This window comes from Sander lucioperca, chromosome 7 (assembly GCF_008315115.2).
Source record: "Sander lucioperca isolate FBNREF2018 chromosome 7, SLUC_FBN_1.2, whole genome shotgun sequence".
NCBI classification, from domain to species: domain Eukaryota; kingdom Metazoa; phylum Chordata; class Actinopteri; order Perciformes; family Percidae; genus Sander; species Sander lucioperca.
The window spans coordinates 36730402-36748855 of record NC_050179.1 but is presented as its reverse complement, the minus strand read 5'-3'; the positions used below and the strand labels follow the sequence as shown (position 1 = coordinate 36748855).

Below are 18454 nucleotides of genomic sequence, written 5' to 3'. Positions count from 1 at the left end.
TGGTCACAATATGAAATCGTGACCACAGTGTCCTCTGTCCCTTCCTGTTTACTGATGATTTTTCTTAAATCATGTGACCCCAGAGCGTCCTCCCTCTCTACTTATATATATAAACATTTCTCTTCTCTCTCTGCCTCCTCAGCATCACAGACCAACAACACAGGTAAGAACACTTTAGAACTGGAAATACTTTAAATGATACTATCAGTAGGTAATACAGACATAAATGCATGAGGAAAATGTATTTGACATAACTAATAACTGAGCATACTACATTACATTCATATGATGTATTAGGGGTCCAAGCCTAGCAAAGCTACGCGGTTCACACAGCAGGGGTGTGGAACCCTATTGTTTTCCTAAGGATTACTTTTTTCGCTATTTTTCTCCTCCGCCTCAAACTCCCGCTACAGCCTAAACTGTACATGGGGGGGGGATGCCATTTTCAGGACTGGTCCAGAAACCTGCAAGGACCTCAGGTGCAACAATTGACGCACTTCTGATTCATAACTTAATGACTTTATAATCAGAACTAGTAGAAACATTCGGTCTTTTGGAGCTAAAAGCTAACAGTCGCACTGTTCTGCTGATGTCTTTGTTGTCTTCCTAGCCCTTACAGAAGGGTTTTTATCCAGCATAGAAGTCCAGACCTTTGTGCAATTAATCCATACTGTTACATCCAAGATCGATACACTGTGTGTAAGGAATGTAAATAGTTTGTCCTTTATATAAGTTATAATGTTAATTATGTTTATTTTTGCACTGGATGACTCCAAATATATAGAACTGTTTTCGACAACACAAATGTTTGTGTGGCATTGCTGTGTGTGTGATATAAATAAATATGACATTATTATTTTGAGTATTGGCATAAGTGAATATCATGAGGACAAAAGCGTGTGGACTTTTTTGGAAAGAATTTAGATATTTTGGCCACTGTATAAGTTACAATGTTTATTTTTTCACTGTTTGACTCCTTCCAGCCAATCGGGCGCATGCGCACGCATGCGACTGGCAGCGAGAGAGTTGGCGTCTGAGTTGTTTGTCTTGTAAACGTCGTAAAGCGTGTCAAGTTTTGTCTAAAAGTTTGTTTAAAGTTTGTCTAAGCCTTTCTACCGAGCATCTAGTTTCCAACCAAAGGGTATGAGAGGGATCCCCCTGCCCACGATGATAATGGGGAATGTGCAGTCCCTTAAGAACAAGGTTGATGAACTCCAGGGAAATGTCCAGCTACAGAAGGACTTCAGGGAATGCTGCGTCCTGGCCTTCGTGGAGACCTGGTTGTCCAACCGGGATAAATACCGAGACCTGTGGATTGGCGGCTTTGGATTACCTGTCCGGATGGACCGGGAGGCCAGTGCAACGGGAAAGACACTTGGTGGCGGGGTATGTGTGTACTTAAATTGACGGTACTGTACCTCTGTGACTGTTAAAGAAAAAATCTGCTTGCCCGATATCGAACTCCTGTCTGTGTCACTACGCCCATTTTATTAGCCACGGGAGTTTCCGCAAATTTTCTACATACACACGAGGGCAAATGCCACCACCGCTTGCACTGTGATTTCTGATGTAGTGCAAAAACTACAGTCACTCTTCCCAGATGCGCCAAACCTTATCCTAGGTGACTTTAATCATGTTACCCTGAAAAAGACTTTGAGAGATTTTTACCAGTATGTCACCTGTCCTACCAGGCAGGGAAAGACACTGGACCTCTGCTATGGCACAGTAAAGGACGCTTATAAATCGATGACACTCCCCCCGCTGGGCTCTGCAGATCATAATTGTATACAACTCCTCCCCACTTATTGTACTCTCTTGAGAATGGAGAAAGTGCAAACCAAGGTAGTATAAGAATGGACTGAGGAATCAGTTATGTGCCTCCAGGAGTGTTAGGATTGTACAGACTGTACTGATATTTTTAAAGAATCCTGCAAGCACTTGGATGAAATGACTGATGTTGTTTCCTCATATGTGGCCTTTTGTAGAGATATGATCATACCCTGCAAACAAGTAAAGATATACCCTAATAATAAACCATGGGTGAATAGGTCTATAAAAGATAGTATACAGAAAAAAAGACATGCTCATAAGCAGGGAACTGCCTCTGATCTACATCTACACCAAGGAGCTTAATGTTGAGATATACAAAACAAAGATATAAGTCTAAACTTGAAAAAAAGTGTGGCTGAAAACAACCTTGGCTCTGGTCCTGTATGAAAACGATAGCGGGCATCCAGAAGCAGAGTAACAGTAGCCATGTCTATCCAGAGGGTTTTAAATCCGATGCTGAGCTTGCCAATGCTTTCAACTGTTTTATACACATTTGACAAGTTTGATTTCAGCCAGGAGGTCCAAGAACTCCAACACAAAATCAAGGATAATCAGCACTTCAACATCACATATAAAGATGTTGAAAATGTCTTTAGTAGGACAAAGATTGATAACTGATAACATCTGTGGGCGTGTAATTAAAACATGTACAAGAGAGCTGAGTCACATATTCCAATATATTTTTAATAAATCCCTGCAGACGCAACATGTACCAAAAATCTGGAAGGCTGCTGTAGTGGTTCCAGTCCCTAAATGTAGTAGTTCTAAAACTCTCAATGATTTTAGACCTGTCGCTCTCACTTCAATTTTAAAGAAAAATTGAAAAGGTCACAGATTTTAAGGATCACTGAACATGCATTGGATCCCATGCAATTTGCCTACAGGTCACGCAGAAAATGCCACTCTCACTCTGCTTCATTTGCTCTTCAAACACCTTGAGGGAAGTGGGTCCCATGCACAAATTATTTTTATTGATTTTTCACCCGCTCTTAATACAATTCAACCATATATTTTAGCCAACCGCCTTCTTGAGCAATTAGATTTTTGTCCGAATCTTGGATTTTGGATTTTTTAACAAACAGGACACAGAGAGTAAAAGTTAACGGAGCTCTGTCTGGTCAGCTTTGCTCTTCTACAGGTTCACCACAGGGGTGCGTACTTTCACCCCTTCTGTTCATTCTATATACGAACATGTGTCAGAGCAAATATGTAAACAGGACCATCCTTAAATATGCGGACGACTCGTCATAGTGAGTCTGCTCCATAAAAATGACAGAGGCCATGGTCCAATAATTGAAGACTTTGTCCAATGGTGTGAGGAGTCACACCTTCAATTGAACATATCCAAAACAAAGGATATGTACATTGATTTTGGAAAAACTCCAGGATATGAGGCCATAACTATAAATGGTCAACTAGTGGATCAAGTAGAATCCTATAGATATCTAGGGACAATTAATGACTCTAAATTAAATTTCCAGGATAATTGTGAAGCTGTCTGTAAAAAAGGACAACTACGTCTATACTCTTTGAGAAAATTGTACCATTTTCATATAGACAAAACTATGATGACTTTATTTTATCATGCGTTTATCGAAACCATCATATCTTTCTCCCTAGTGTCATGGTTTGGGTGTGTTTCAGTCAAGCACAAGAATCGCCTAAATCAAATTGTAAAATGGTCAAGTAAGCTGACTGGTGAGTCCCAGCTGCACCCCAACTCCCTGTATGCTAAAGAACTACAGCGGATAGCTATTGCTATCAAAGAAGATAGCCTACACCCTTTGAATAGGGAATTCCAGTATCTCCCTTCTGGACGCAGGCTAAAGGTTCCTGGTTGCAGAACTACAAGATTTAAAAACAGTTTTGTCCCAGTGGCAATCACTCTGTTAAACAAACTGTAAAATTACTTGCACAAAAAGCACAAGTACTTTGGTCATGTACTGTTTTTTTAAATCTATTTATTTTATCTATGTCTTGTCTATGTCTTACGGCCTGTTTTTATATGTTTTAATGTTTTGTGTGTCGCATGTTATGTGGTGGTCTACAAAGTTTTAAGGATGTCCTGCCTCTTAGACTGTAAACCTAGTTTACCTACGGGTACCAATGAAGTAACCTGAAACTGAACCTGAACCTGAACCTAATACACATGAAAACTGATAAGGACAGGAGATTGGCTTAGCTTTTATTGCTGTGGAAAAATCAATATATATGTAGTGATGAGCGGGGCGATGGATGGTAGACAGGTATTAATGAAAGCTGATGGGATGGGATCAGCTGTTCATACCTGTGGTGAAATGTGAAAGCTCCACAGGGGACAGCAGAGAGAAATGAGAGAGTGACTAAGAGGGTGGAGGGGGGGAGCCAGGTGTGGTGGTTGAAGGAGCAGGGGAGGTGGTCAAGTTGTTGTAAATGGTGTTGATTTTGGATTGAAAATATGAGAGAAAAGAGTTGCATCTGTCCACTGTGAAGGTTGTAGAAATGTTTTCAGGGGGGTTAAAAAGTTTGTTTATTGTAGAGAACAGAGTCTTGGGGTTGTTGGAGTTGGAGTGCATGAGCTGACAGTGGTAGTAGGACCAGGCAGTGTTTAGGTTGTTTATGTATTAGTGAAGGTAGTCTGTATATGCATGGAGGTGAACTGTCAAACCGGTACATTTGCAACGGCAATGTACCTCAGACTTTGCGGCTCACACCTCTCGATATTTACTGATGTTTGCCTCCCTACCGTCAGGCTTTGGGTTCCGCTTTTGTGCGCTCCCCGGGGCGTCGGGGGCGACTAGCATCGGTGGCTTAGACCCCATCATAACTGCTTGCAGTTCTAGTTATCTTTGCTATCTTATTTAATATCATCTTGTTTTTTTAATCTTATTTATTATTTCTAGTATACTTGTTGTGTTTTTGGTTTGTGTGTGAGTATGTGTGTATGTCCTTGGTAACTTGCAACTTGTAACAGAGTAATTTCCCAATTTGGGATTAATAGTCTCTCTCTCTCTCTCTCTCTGTCTCTCTCTCTCTCTCTCTCTCTCTCTGTCTCTCTATCTCTCTCTCTCTCTCTCTCTCAGTCTCTCTAACTTACTATCTATGTAATGCACTTAATGGAGACACTATAGGTGAATATAGTAGTGTCTAATAACGTCATCATAATCTCCACATTAATATGCACTATATTTTGCATACATTTGACCTAGGATGAAAAAATAAATAACCAAAACATATGAGCACAGAACTTCCCCAGTTATTGACTTACATCTACAGTCTTTTCCACTGAAATGTTATGTCTAATAATAATAATAAATTTAATTCATACAGTGCTTTTCAAGGACTCAAAGTCGCTTTACAGGGCAAGGTAGAAAACCAAAACAAGACAAAACAAAACAAAACAAGATTCAGGCACAGATGAAAAGGGGAGGAGCGTGGGGCTATGGATAGGCAGAGGTGAAGAGATGGGTCTTGAGGCGGGACTGGGAGATGGTGAGGGACTCAGAGGTGCGGATCTCTTGGGGGAGGGAGTTCCAGAGCCTGGGAGCTGCCCTGGAGAAGGCTCTGTCCCCAAAATGGCAGAGGTTGGACTTGTGGATGGAGAGGAGACTGGCTGAGGTGGATCTGAGGGACCGTGAGGGTTGGTAGGGGGAGAGGAGGTCAGTGAGGTATGAGGGGGCCAGATCGTGGAGGACTTTGTAGGTGAGGACCAGGATTTTGTAGGTGATCCGGTGGGAGATGGGAAGCCAGTGGAGTTGTTTTAGGACTGGAGTGATGTGGTGCCAGGATTTGTTTCTGCGTTCTGGACCAGTTGGAGTCGGTTGATGTGGGTAGAGCTGATGCCGAGGAGAAGTGAGTTGCAGTAGTCCAGTCGGGAGGAGATGAAGGCGAGAATGAGTCTGTCAGCAGCGAGGGGTGTGAGAGGGTCTGATTTTGGCGATGTTGCGGAGGTGAAAGAAGGAGGTTTTAATGACATGGCGGATCAAAGATAACGCCAAGGTTGCGGGCCTGGGGAGATGGGGAGACAATGGTGCCGTCGATGGTGAGAGTGGGGTTATTGATTTTGCTGAGTGTGGATTTGGAGCCTATGAGGAGGAATTCTTTTTTATCGCTGTTGAGTTTGAGGAAGTTGTGTTGCATCCACGTTTTATTAGCTGACAGACAAGAGTTGATGTGGGAGAGGGGAGGATTGTGGGGGGATTTGGTGCTGAGGTAGATCTAGGTGTCGTCGGCGTAACAGTGGAAGTCCAGGTTGAAGTGGCGGAGTATCGGAGGTGAGGATGTAGATGATGAAGAGGAGGGGGCCGAGTACGGAGCCTTGGGGAACGCCTTGAGTGACAGTGGCAGTGGCAGAGGTGTGGTTATGGAGAGAGATGAAGTGGGATCTGTTAGAAAGGTAGGAACGGAGCCAGCTGAGTGCAGTACCTTCGATACCGAGGTCTTTGAGTCTGGTGAGCAGGATGTTATGGCTTACAGTATCGAAGGCTGCACTCAGGTCGAGGAGTATAAGGATGTTGAGGGAACCGGTGTCAGCAGAGGTGAGGAGGTTGTTGAGGACTTTGAGGAGAGCGGTTTCTGTGCTGTGGAGGGGGTGAAAACCAGATTGGAGGGGTTCAAATTGGTTATTGCCATGAAGATGGGTTTGGAGTTGTGAGGCGACGATACGTTCCAGGGTTTTAGACAGAAAGGGGAGGTTGGATATTGGGCGGTAGTTGTTGAGGGAGGAGGGATCCAGACCAGGTTTTTTTAGGATTGGGGTGACAGCAGCAGTTTTGAAGGCAGAGGGGACAGTTTCCAAGGGACAGTGAGGAGCATAGGACGGGGAGGCAGGACTTCAGGAGGGGAGTAGGGAGGGGGGTCAAGGGAGCAAGTAGTGGGTTTGGAAGAGCTGATGAGTTTGGAGATTTCAGGAGGGGTGACCGGGTCAGACTGGGAGAGCGGACAGTGTGGAGAGAGGGGTCGAGAGGTCAGGAGAGATGGGGAGAAGAAGGGCTGTGGTAGGTGCTGGAGTAGATACTGGGAGGTCAGATACAGGGGATAGAGATTGATAAATTATGTTGATTTTGTCAGCGAAAAAGTGGAGGAATGAGTTGCAGAGATCCGGAGTAGAGGTAGGGAGGGTGTTGGTCCAAGGCTTGAGGAGGTTGTACATTGTGGAGAAGAGGGTTCTGGGGTTTTGGCAGGGCTCTGTGAGGAGGGTGGAGAGGTAGGCAGACTTGGCAGCAATGAGGGTGTCTTTGTAGGCAGTGAGGTGGAGTTTGTAGGCTTCATGATGGACTGTGAAAGATGATTTCTTTGTCAGACCTTCAAGTTGGCGGCCAGTTTCATTTTCCGGAGTGCAGGTGTGTACCAGGTTGAAGAGGTGTTAAAAGTTTTTGTTTTGAGGGGGGCCAGAGTGTTGAGGGAGGTAGACAAGGTGGAGTTGAGGTGGTTTGTGAGATCATCAGGTGAGGTGAGGGTTGAGTCCAGGTGGAGAGTGGTGGAAAGATCCGGAAGATCTGATTGAAAATAACGGCGAGCCACCTCCACGGCGGGAGGGGCGGGTTTGCAGATGTAGCTGTAGCCAGGGGGGGATGCTTGGTTGAGTGAGAAGTCGTCATTGGGTTGCTGCCCGGTTTCGGTGAGCAGAAGGAAGTCCAGAGTGTTGTCAAAGATTAGTTCATGGAGGGCAGGAGCTTTATTGTTGAGTGATCAGGTGTTGACGAGGGCAAAGTTGGCATGGTGAGAGGGTGGTGGGATGGGGGCAGGCTGGAGAGATCTGAGGTTGTCCCGGTTAACAGTGTGTGAAGTCGGTGGGGAGGGCAGCTAGCATTAGCCGCCACTCGTTGGGTGTATGAGGGCAGCCAGCTAGCGGCTAACCAACGAGGCGACAGTCCGGTCGAGGAGCAGAAGCAGCTTCAGGAAGCAGCTGAGGGGCTGTCCAGAGGTAGAGTTGAGCCAGTGGGATGAGATGAAGGAAATAAACTTGCTTTCCTTCAAGGGTACAGAGAACACAAACAAACAAAAACACAAGAGGCAATAACAGACGGAGAAGCGGCGAAGAAACAGCGCCAGTGTCCTCTCCGTGCAGCGTCCTGAATCCAAATGCGAATGAACGTGTCTAAATGCCTGAATGTCTAAATATGCACATTAGAAATTATATAATTTCACACGCACAGATATTACAACACCAATTCAACAATCGAGAGTTGTACAGGCAGCTGCGAGAGTGAAATAAAAAAAAACATAGGGAGAGGGAAAGAATGGTGACTGTGCATATAAATCTAAGCAGCACATTTGTAGTCAACAGAAAGGGTAAAACCTTTTTGTTTAAGCTGCCTTTGCCTGAACTTTCAATACCCTTCGTATTGTGCATTGATTGCTTCATTTTGCACGGTTTCAGCATTTTTAGTGGCTATAAATCTGCATCCTCAACAATCTGAAAACAACCAAAGAGCTGCCCAAAATAAAAAGAATCAATTGTAAAACCAATCAATGAGGCCAAAAGACCCAAAACATCAGTAAGAGAGAATAAAGTTTCTATAGAAATTATTTAAATTCACAGTTTTTAGTAGTTTTTATTGAGATCCTTTTTCTCACTCTTGAAACAGCCTGACTAAGCCTTAAAGTTTATCTCATATGTACGAGATAATATCTCCTACTTAGAAGATAAACTTTAGGATACTATCTCCTACGTGGGAGATAAACTTAAGTTTTAAGGCCAACAATGCCCACAATTTGTTTCCACCTTGCCTTTCAGGGCTTTCAAAGTAATGACATTTTTATTTTTCCATATTTTTTGTTCTCAGAGTGTCGATATGTCTGCTGCCAGCTGTCTGCTGACTGAAGATCAGTTTCTGTGCTCCATCTGTCTGGATGTGTTCACTGATCCAGTCACCATACCATGTGGACACAACTTCTGTAAAACCTGCATCACTGATCACTGGGATATTAATGTTCCCTATCAGTGTCCCAACTGTAGAAAGGCTTTCAACACAAAACCTGAGCTGCAGGTCAATACTGTCATCTCGGAGATGGCTGCTAAGTTCAGACAGTCAACTTGTGACGTCTACTCAGGATCCAAAGGAAGGACCTGGATGTTCTTCCTGGTGTGTCTGATGTGTGTCTTCATGGCCCGGATGGTTTCAGAACAAAAGAAACATCTTGTTGGTCCTCTGAAAGAAGAATATGAAGCAAAGAAGGCTGAGCTGTGGAAGACAGGGGCTGAAATTCTGCATATGATCCAGAAGAGACAAATGAAGATTCAGGAGATCAAACACTCAGTGGAGCTCAGTGATCAAGATTCTGACAGAGAGATAGCAGAAGGAGTTCAGATCTTCAATGCTCTGAAGGAGTCTGTTGAGAGAAGCATGGCCGAGTTCATGATGATGATCCTAGAGAAGCAGATAACGACAGAGAAACCAGCTGAAGGCTTCATCAAAGAGCTGGAACAGGAAATCTCTGAGCTGCAGAAGAGAAGCACTGAGGTGGAGCAGCTCTTACAGTCTGAAGACCACCAACACCTCCTCCAGAGCTTCACCTCCCTGAACGCTGTTCCACCCACCAAGGACTGGACAGAAGTCAACGTCCATCCACCTTCATATGAGGGGATTGTGGTGAGAGCTGTGACTCAGCTGGAGGAGACGCTCAGTGAAAAGATTAAGAAATTGCTCGCTGAGTCTGATCTGAAGAGGGCCCAGCAGTCTGCAGTGGATGTGACTCTTGATCCTGATACAGTACATCCTAAACTCATCCTTTCTGATGATGGAAAACAAGTACATCATAGTGATGTAAGGAAGAACCTTCCAGAAAATCCAGAGAGATTTGATACATGTGTTAATGTCTTAGCAAAGGAGAGTTTCTCTTCAGGAAGATTTTATTACGAGGTTCAGGTTAAAGGAAAGACTGACTGGACTTTAGGAGTGGTCAGAGAGTCGAGGAAGGGAAAAATCACACTGAGCCCTCAGGATGGTTACTGGGTGATAGTGGTGAGGAATGAAAATGAGTACCTCGCTGCTGCTGACCCTGCTGTCCGTCTGTCTCTGAAGTCTCAGCCTCAGAAGGTGGGGGTGTTTGTGGATTATGAGGAGGGTCTGGTCTCCTTTTATGACGTTGATGCTGAAGCTCTTATCTACTCCTTTACTGGCTGCTCCTTCACTGAGAAACTCTATCCATACTTCAGTCCCTGTTTTAATGACGGTGGTAAAAATTCTGCCCCTCTGATCATCTCTCCTGTCAGTCACTGAGTAGAACTAAATGTTACATCTATGAAATCATAGAAAAAAAGAGACTACAGAACATCCATGAGAATCAGAATATTTTTCTACAGTATCAAATAATGATGGCTTTCTCCATTTTTCACATTAGAATCTCACACAAATTTCACACCTGATTACAATTCAATGAACAAGTAGCTCTTTATGAGGAGATAGACTTTAAAGTGCCCATATTATGAAAAAATCGCTTTTTCTGGGATTTGGGGTGTTATTTTGTGTCTCTGGTGCTTCCACATGCAAATTTGAAAGAAAAAAAAAAAACATTCATGCTGTTTTGAGTGAGATACGGTTTTCAAAATTGGCACGGCTATCTACGTCACTAGCCGAAACAAGTTGGCTAACCGTAGCGTGCTAGCTCATTCTCAATAGCAAAACACTGCTACAACACACACTAGTTCACCATAATCTACAAAAGAAGTCTCCAGGCTAATCCTTCCTTGTACTGACCAAGTTGGAGAAACAGCTAGCTAGCTGATGTGATCCTTACCTAGCTACGGCACACATGTGCAAATCCCAACAAAGATGGTAAAGCAGTGCAATGTCTCACTCTGTAGCTAAAACAGAGACCTGAACACAGGGTGAAAAGAGGAGCTGCAGGAATGTGCAATACAACAAAAATATGGTGTTTTTTTGAAAATTTAAACCATGTAAACCTATTCTGGTACAACCTCAAAATACAATTATGAACCTGAAAATGAGCATAATATGGCCACTTTAAAGGTGCACTATGAGATTCTGCATGGTCACTTCCGTTGACGTTCCAAGTAAATTCCAAAACAAAACAGAGCAATCTCGCCCCTCCCCCCATGTTTCCATAACTGTCATGACTAACTGTCTAACTGTCACTAACCACCACCCCTTCCCCAACCATCTTGTCGATGATTGGCTGGAGTGGTTTGTTGTATTTTGGTGCACAGCCTGTGCGGCAGAGAGCCTCTAGTGTTAGCTTGACGTTTCCGAGCCCTGTGTTGCCTCCTGAGACCGGGCTTTTTCACGGTGTGTTCAGGGGACAGGCAGCTAGCGGATCAAGGAGAGATGCCTACGATTTGAGACAAAAATGAAATCGTGCTGAAACCATGCAGGAACTCATAATGCACCTTTAATACATAAGGACGGTGATTCAGAGAGTGTTTAAATTACAAGAAGATCAGCAACCTTGTTTTTAATATTTTGTATATTTGCTCTCATCAGTTTAAAGTGTATTCAGTAATTAATGGGTAACTAATTTTGAAACCATATTTCGGAAAATTGTTCCTTTCAAATTCATGTAAACTTTTTAATTGTGTTTTTAATTGTTGTGCTTCTCGGAAATATTTTCATTCTGCTCACCTTTCGTTTTTAATCAGCTCATAAAATATAATTTACTCCATAATAAAGTTGACTTTCAACTCTGGCATAGGCGTGGGAAGTGGGGGTGCTGCAGCACAGCTTTAAAACTGCGATGACAATAAATTGATAGCTTATAAATATCTCTGGTTGTTGTTTCTGTTCCACGAAATTTTGTATGTCAAGTTTGGGGTGTGGGATGAAGAGAGGGATAATTTTAGTAATTTTGAAATTATTTAATTTATCTTCAGTGTGTATTGGCCAATCAGATTTGTCTTGACGCGTTTGCAATTCAGCCTACGCATAGCATGCACGCACACTCACAGCCACACACAACGACAAATGAGTTTCTACAATATCTATCTGCGCTACTTAGCAATCCAGCCAACTCGCTTCCACTCTCTGCTCCGTTACCTGGATTCACCTGCCTTCACATTCAATCTATCAAATAAATACTCACCATTAACCTACTTACTTGTCCTCGTCTGCTTCTGGGTTCAAACCTTGTGTTTTGTGACAGATACTGCAGGAGGTGAAAACAAGTTAAAATGGCAATTTCTCAGATTCATAACTCAGTGAAATGTGAACACACAGACATGAAAAATGTACATGATTCATTGTGACTTTCTATTCCTGAGGCCACTTAATCTCTGATGCCCATCGTGAATCCTTTAAATAAAACAGGGACTGAAGAACTTTCCAAAGCATGAAAAAGAAACTTAGTATCAAATTAATCCAGTGATAGTTGTCTGTACAACTGTTAGGAATATTTACCAATACTGTAGAGAACGGTCATCTTAAATAATGGCTGTTGCTGGGCAAAATAACACATATACATAGTGACGCATGCATACACATACTCAAAGCATTGACATTTAAGGGTGGGGAGGGTGGTCATATTTTTGTTGTACTGCACATTGCTGCAGCTCCTCTTTTCATCCTGTGTTGAGCTCTCTGTTTTAGCTACAGTGAGGCATCACACTTCTATTCCATCTTTGTTGGGAGTCGCACATGCGCAGTACCTAGGTAAGGACTACTAGCCAGTCAGGAGCAGAGCATGAGGGCGTGCCCTGACAGTACCTAGGTAAGGTCTACTAGCCAGTCAGAAGCAGAGTATGAGGGCGTGCCATGCTAGCAGCTAGGTGAGCATTATCACGTGTGTTACAAAGTGACCACGTTTGTCTCTGAAGTAAAGGCTGGACTACAATAGAGCTGTTTGGAGCAGTTTGTGAACAGTGTTTTCTGTTGGAGATGGTAAGTCCCTTTGGGGTGGACTTTGGGCTTTTTCACTTTGTAAACCTATAACATGCACAAAAAAGATATATAACACAATTTTGCACATATATTGAACTGTGACTGTTGAATTGTACTCTGTTGGGTACACGTAGGGGTACAGATCAGATTATTGGCATATTATCAAAGATGTTTATCAATATTAATAAAGTTATGAATATGGTTATTAATAACTTTATCAAATCAACAAACAATCAAAACGGGGCACCACCCTGGAACTTCAGGGGCCAATATTGAACTGTGGAATAGTCTCATTTGTCAGTGGAAGGGTGAAATCCGAGCACTGACCTGTGTTTAACCAGCAATTAATACAATAATACACAAATAATCACAAACAACTGCTAATTAAAGTATAGTAGAATTTATTAACTTCAAAATTATCAATGGCCAATCAATAATCCTTTGATTAATTAAAACCAATATACGTTTCTTTTAAGTACAACAAAACAAAGCAAAACAAAACAGCATGTGGGGAGATCCTCTGTGTGTGTGTGTGTGTGTGTGTGTGTGTGTGTGTGTGTGTGTGTGTGTGTGTGGGTGTGAGAGAGTGAGTGTGAAAGAGTAGGGGGTGACGAGGTGTAGTCTAGCCAAAGACTACAAAAATGGCTACTCTTGTGAGCTGCACAAAACTGTTTCACCCCAAGAGGGCGGTATTGATAGGCTAGGCCTAAGATTAGCCGTTAGCTCATTCAGGCTAAGCTATGTGCTAACAACAATAGGCTAGCTGCTAAGCTAACGTGTCTGCACACGTGTGGCTGACCAGAGGGAGACACACCGGAGCGCAGAACTGTGGAGCGGTGCGCGCTCTGCAGTTTATGTGACTCGCTGTTGGCCAGCTGTTCACCTTAGCGCGTGTGTGTAACTAGCTATGTGTTCATATATGTGTGTGTGAGAGAAAGGTTAGAGAAGTAGGAAAGAAAGATATATATATACATGGATCTAACAGTACCTAAACTCCTCAGCAGTGGGAGAAGCAGAAAATAGCATTTACAGCCTGAACAAGCTAGCTACATATTCAACACAACATATCAACAATGCACCGTGATCAGAGTACATTCACAGAATAGATTTGACTCAGCGGTCACAATCCTAGATTAATACATTACACGCGCAGCAGTAGCGCTGTATTAATCAGATCACATTAATGGTAACACAAAGTAGCAGCAATAGCAAATTACTCATTAATAAAACACACTATTTATCTCTGCCCAGACGTAAGCCTTCTTACTGTGTGTTCAGTCCGTTTGTCCGTAGGTTTCCACGAAAGAAACGGGGGTCCGTGTCTACTCGTCAGCAGATCAGAGGAAGCTCTCCTTCCAAAAAGGGCAGAAAGAAGGGAGCTAGAGTCGACTTGAGACGAAAAACGTTGTTTCCTTCTCCTGCAGATATGAAAACACTGGCGAGTGGTTTCAGAGGATCCACGGTGCTCCCAGCACCGAAATTAAGTCCACTTAGTTTCAAAAATGGAAGTTTTAGCACAAACTTGTAGTGCTGACCTGTCGTCAACTGGAGTTGAGGTGGAAAGCATTTGTTTCTGTGTGTCATGCTGTAGTGACCAAAGTCACAGGGCAAAAGACGAGAAGTGGGGGGTGACATGGAGTTTTATAGCTCAGGCCACCAGACCTGGCTCCATGCTGGTTTTATGGTACCTCTGAACCAATGGGAATGCAGGACCTCCTGGTGTTTCGGCCATTTTGTGCAGTAACACCTAGGTGCGACTTTTAGGCTGCAAGGTCTGCATGCAGGCCGTTGTTAGAAAATGGGTGATGAACCATCTTTCCCGAGGAGACCTGGATCGGAATTTTCCAAGTAGGCCTTCTTTGTCTCAGGCCCATTGTCTCTGAGCACATGTTGGCTGGAAATCCTTTGTTTGACAAGATAATGTTTAACTCACTCCTGGACGGTCCCAACAACTCTTACCAAACCAGGAAGATCCTTGTATACAAGTTCTCTAATTATTCCAGTTTTAATAAACCACCTTAACTGAGAGAAGTTGTTTGTCTTCTGTCCTAACTGACCAACTGCACCGCGACACAACCATGGGTACACAGCAAACAGGAGCTTCTGACAGATTATTCAGCACACCGTGATGGAGACAGCTTTCTCCATTTGCACACATAAGTTAAATTTCATACCGAGCTGATTAGAAAGTAAAGTTGTGGAACAGCTCAGCTTTAAAGTAAGATGACGTTGCTTCAGACAGGATTTAAATTACATAAAGATCAGGTACTTGGCTGTTTATGCTCAGTTTTCATATTTTGAATGTTTTCTTTAACCGATTTTAAAGTGCATTCATTACTTACTATAGTTTTTTTGAATCTATATTTTGGAAGATTTATGAAATTGGGTTGTGATTTTAATTGTTTAGCTTTTTTGAATTGACTATCACGTAGACTACACCACTGGAAGTGATATTGATAGGATAAGCGTTGTGATTTACGCAAAACAGCGTCGGCTTTTTATGCCAGCTTTCCTTCTTGCATTTTGCCTGTAAAACCTTGTCTGTGTTCTTCATATTTATGTAGAATTATAGTTTGCTCTTCTTATGAAAAATATGCGGCTCTGGTAGATGTTTGCGATTGGTCGTGCCGTGACTGAACTAGGTGATAACCAGCGTCGTGATACAGCTTATGCGGGACCGCGGTTGTTAGGTTAGGTGAAGACGGATAACTGAAAGAAATCCAGGGCATGTAGATTTTAATTCGTAGTACAGGCCTCTGGTCTGCTTTGCTTGTTTTTAAAGCATAGACAAATCACTCAATTCTGTGTTACCACTTTTATCATCCAACTCATCACAACTAGTTTTACACATATTTTTTCCATTCATGGTCAACAGACCTCCTTTACCTGAAATTATACCTAATTTCTGAGTAAAATGAGGAGAAAGCATTAGTTGTTTTGGATTAATGGCTGGTATCAGTCTGGCTATCACCAGACCAAGCTCAATAGATTTAAGATTGAGCATTGGTCTGGAGAGTCTGCTCTGTATTTTCTCTGCACAAGAGGCGTGATCAATGGACATAGTTCAAATGACTCTGTACGCAATTGCATAGTCCTTCAACCAATCAGACCAACGATCCGGGTGACCTAGCAGCGACAGCGGCATCAACGGGTTGCTGCGCTTCAGGGGCTAGCTTGTTAAATGTAAACAAGAAGCTGCTTAGTCACTTCTCTATCGTCATCGTGTTAAACCCGCCAATAGCGCGTGTGTGTGTGTGTTCAATTTCAGTATGGTGTGCATATTTGTTTGTGTGCATTTCCACGTGTTACATGAGGTAGTTCTCAGCTGCAGTTTGTATGAATGTGTGTGTTTGTGGGGGGGGGGGTGTTCATCTGCTGCATTGCACCACCAAAATTGACCCGTGAAGACCACAAATGCTATAAAATTAAATAAAACACCCAAAATTCAATGAAAGTAGTGATCATTAATTTTACTTGAGAAGAGCGTCACTGGGAACCATCCATGTTATTTTTGGTTAATTTGGTTGAAAGAAACCCATATTTCTGATAAAAAAACGGCTCAAATTTGCCCCGAAGACAACACAAAGGTTAAAAAAACATAACGAGTCAACGTTCCTCACAGAGCTCCACTGAGAGGTGGAGCAACAGTGAAAGAGGAGAGCTGCAACGTCACATTTCCTGAAAAGCAGGTTAAAGTTTATATGAGTGACAGCAGAGCTGCAGTCGAGAAAAGTTTCTCTCCGTTTCTCCCTAAAGAAACATTAAAGTGAATCCAGCAGCTTTTTAACAGCAGAATCTCTGCCAAAGACGGGTGAGTAGATTAGACTTTATTGTCCACCTGAGACTAAGACAAAATGCAATAAATAGTGCAACGTTAAACCAGAATCTAGAACAAAGAAACAAAATAACGGCAGATGAAGTATACAGAATAAAAGGCAGAAAATTGCCGTTTTACAACTTATGTAACTCTGACACAACTTCGTTAAGTAGCCATCTCCCTAGCAACGTCATCGACGATCTGTGCAGTGCAGTGCCTGCAATTTAAGCAGCTGCCAACCTCAACCCCCCAAGTTGGTGCTTCTAGTTTATGAAATGTTCAGCGTAAGCCCAGTCCTTTTGGGCAATGTGCGATGCTGCCTGAAATACAGCTGTTGTGGCTTGTAAGTAGGCTGTGTTCATTTTGATGCACATCTTTTTTAATGTCTCCTCTTTGGATTTGTTGAGGATTTGAGCAAGCGTTGCTCAATGACTTTTTTTCTTAAAGATTGAAACTGCGCATTGCGATTTTGACCTGAATGGACGCTATAAGACACCACTCTGCTGACCAACACACCCCTTGTGATTCAAACACATTTAGCATAATAAACATCTCATTTAGGTCAGGCAAAGGGGAAACGGAGCCAACTTTCAACTTTCATCAATGTCATTTTAGTATAGCCCAAATAATATTTGATATACAGTTATTAAAGAGACCAACTGAATTCCCTTCATTCAAAAGTATATGTAATTGCTGTTTTGCCTTTTATACTTTTGTCCTCAGAGTGTCAATATGTCTGCTGCCAGCAGTCTGCTGACTGAAGATCAGTTTCTCTGCTCCATCTGTCTGGATGTGTTCACTGATCCAGTCACCATACCATGTGGACACAACTTCTGTAAAGCCTGCATCACTAAACACTGGGATATTAATGTTCCCTATCAGTGTCCCAACTGTAAAAAGGATTTTAGCACGAAACCTGAGCTAGAGGTCAATACTTTGATCTCTGAGATGGCTGCTCAGTTCAGACAGGTATGTGCAAAAGTTGACAGTATGAAGTATAGAGTATAAAGGTCCACCAATAAGTTACTGATGCTGAAACAAGTAAAACAGCTTATAGCTTGTCACATGACGCATATAGAGGAAACGGTGAGCTGAACTTTGGACGATTGTTGCGTCCTCATAAAGGCACTAGATAGTAAATAGTTTGTTTCTGAAAATCTTTAAAAGCTTGCAGGCAGAGCAACACGGCAGGAGGAGAGTTTCAATTTCAGATGATCATAGAGAAGAGAACATTTGTCTTCAGCAGAGCTGCAGTCACGTCCAGTTTCTCCGTTTTAGGTCAAGAAGTGTCAAGACCTCATTCAGATCTTATCTTATAAACACTGGTGAGTACAGATGATCATATTTACTGAAATTAAGAACCAGCATTGACACAAAGATTCAGCTCGATTCCCTTTCATAACGACAGTCGCCAAATTAAACCAGAACTGCAAGCAGTTATGACTCAAGCCTCAGAGGGTCATGGCAAACAAGAACCTTAAGGCTCTAATGCACCAACCCGATTTTCGGCCGTCGGACAGTCTGGCGAGGTCGGTGACTTGAGTCTGTTCGGTGTTCCGTGCCGTCGTGGCAAACGAGAACCTTAGGTTTTGCGTTGATTGCATTTACTTTGGACTAGATATGCAAAAGTTGTTTTTTTGGTCGCTAGCTACAAAAATTTGTTTGTTCGAAATTAGCAAATTTTTTGACTAAGCAAAATTCTTTTGATAACTTTTTCAGGTCCATCTGATGATTGTTATGCAAAGCTTCAAGCAGATCAGGCGAAAACCCGAGGAGTTTGAAAAAGTAGGATTTGCACATTTTGCAGACAACAAATCTGCGGCGGAAATGGGCATGGCCTACATCATGTGATTCAGCTTCATTCAAGGAACACGTGGATGTAACATTCAAATGTTTGATGTGTAATGTGGGAGTTATAGTCCAAAACGCGTCTGCTTTTATTATAACACACCTGGTGATCCTCTTGTGTAATTTTTGGTATGTGAGGTGGATA

At 42.7% G+C, this 18454-nt stretch overlaps 2 protein-coding genes across 3 annotated transcripts in view; both read left to right on the top strand.

Annotated features, from left to right (window-relative positions):
- Nucleotides 1–10126, top strand: part of LOC116054912 (E3 ubiquitin-protein ligase TRIM21-like) — a 39375-nt gene extending 29249 nt beyond the window's left edge. For both annotated transcript variants that reach the window (XM_036003658.1, XM_036003659.1), the window contains exon 2: nt 8598–10126. In XM_036003658.1, the coding sequence (XP_035859551.1) occupies nt 8607–10034 (1428 nt within the window). In that variant the 5' untranslated portion in view covers nt 8598–8606 and the 3' untranslated portion in view covers nt 10035–10126. The remainder of the gene's footprint in view (nt 1–8597) is intronic.
- Nucleotides 1–18454, top strand: part of LOC116036403 (NLR family CARD domain-containing protein 3-like) — a 1020880-nt gene that overhangs the window by 355674 nt on the left and 646752 nt on the right. The gene's annotated exons all lie outside the window — the stretch shown is intronic.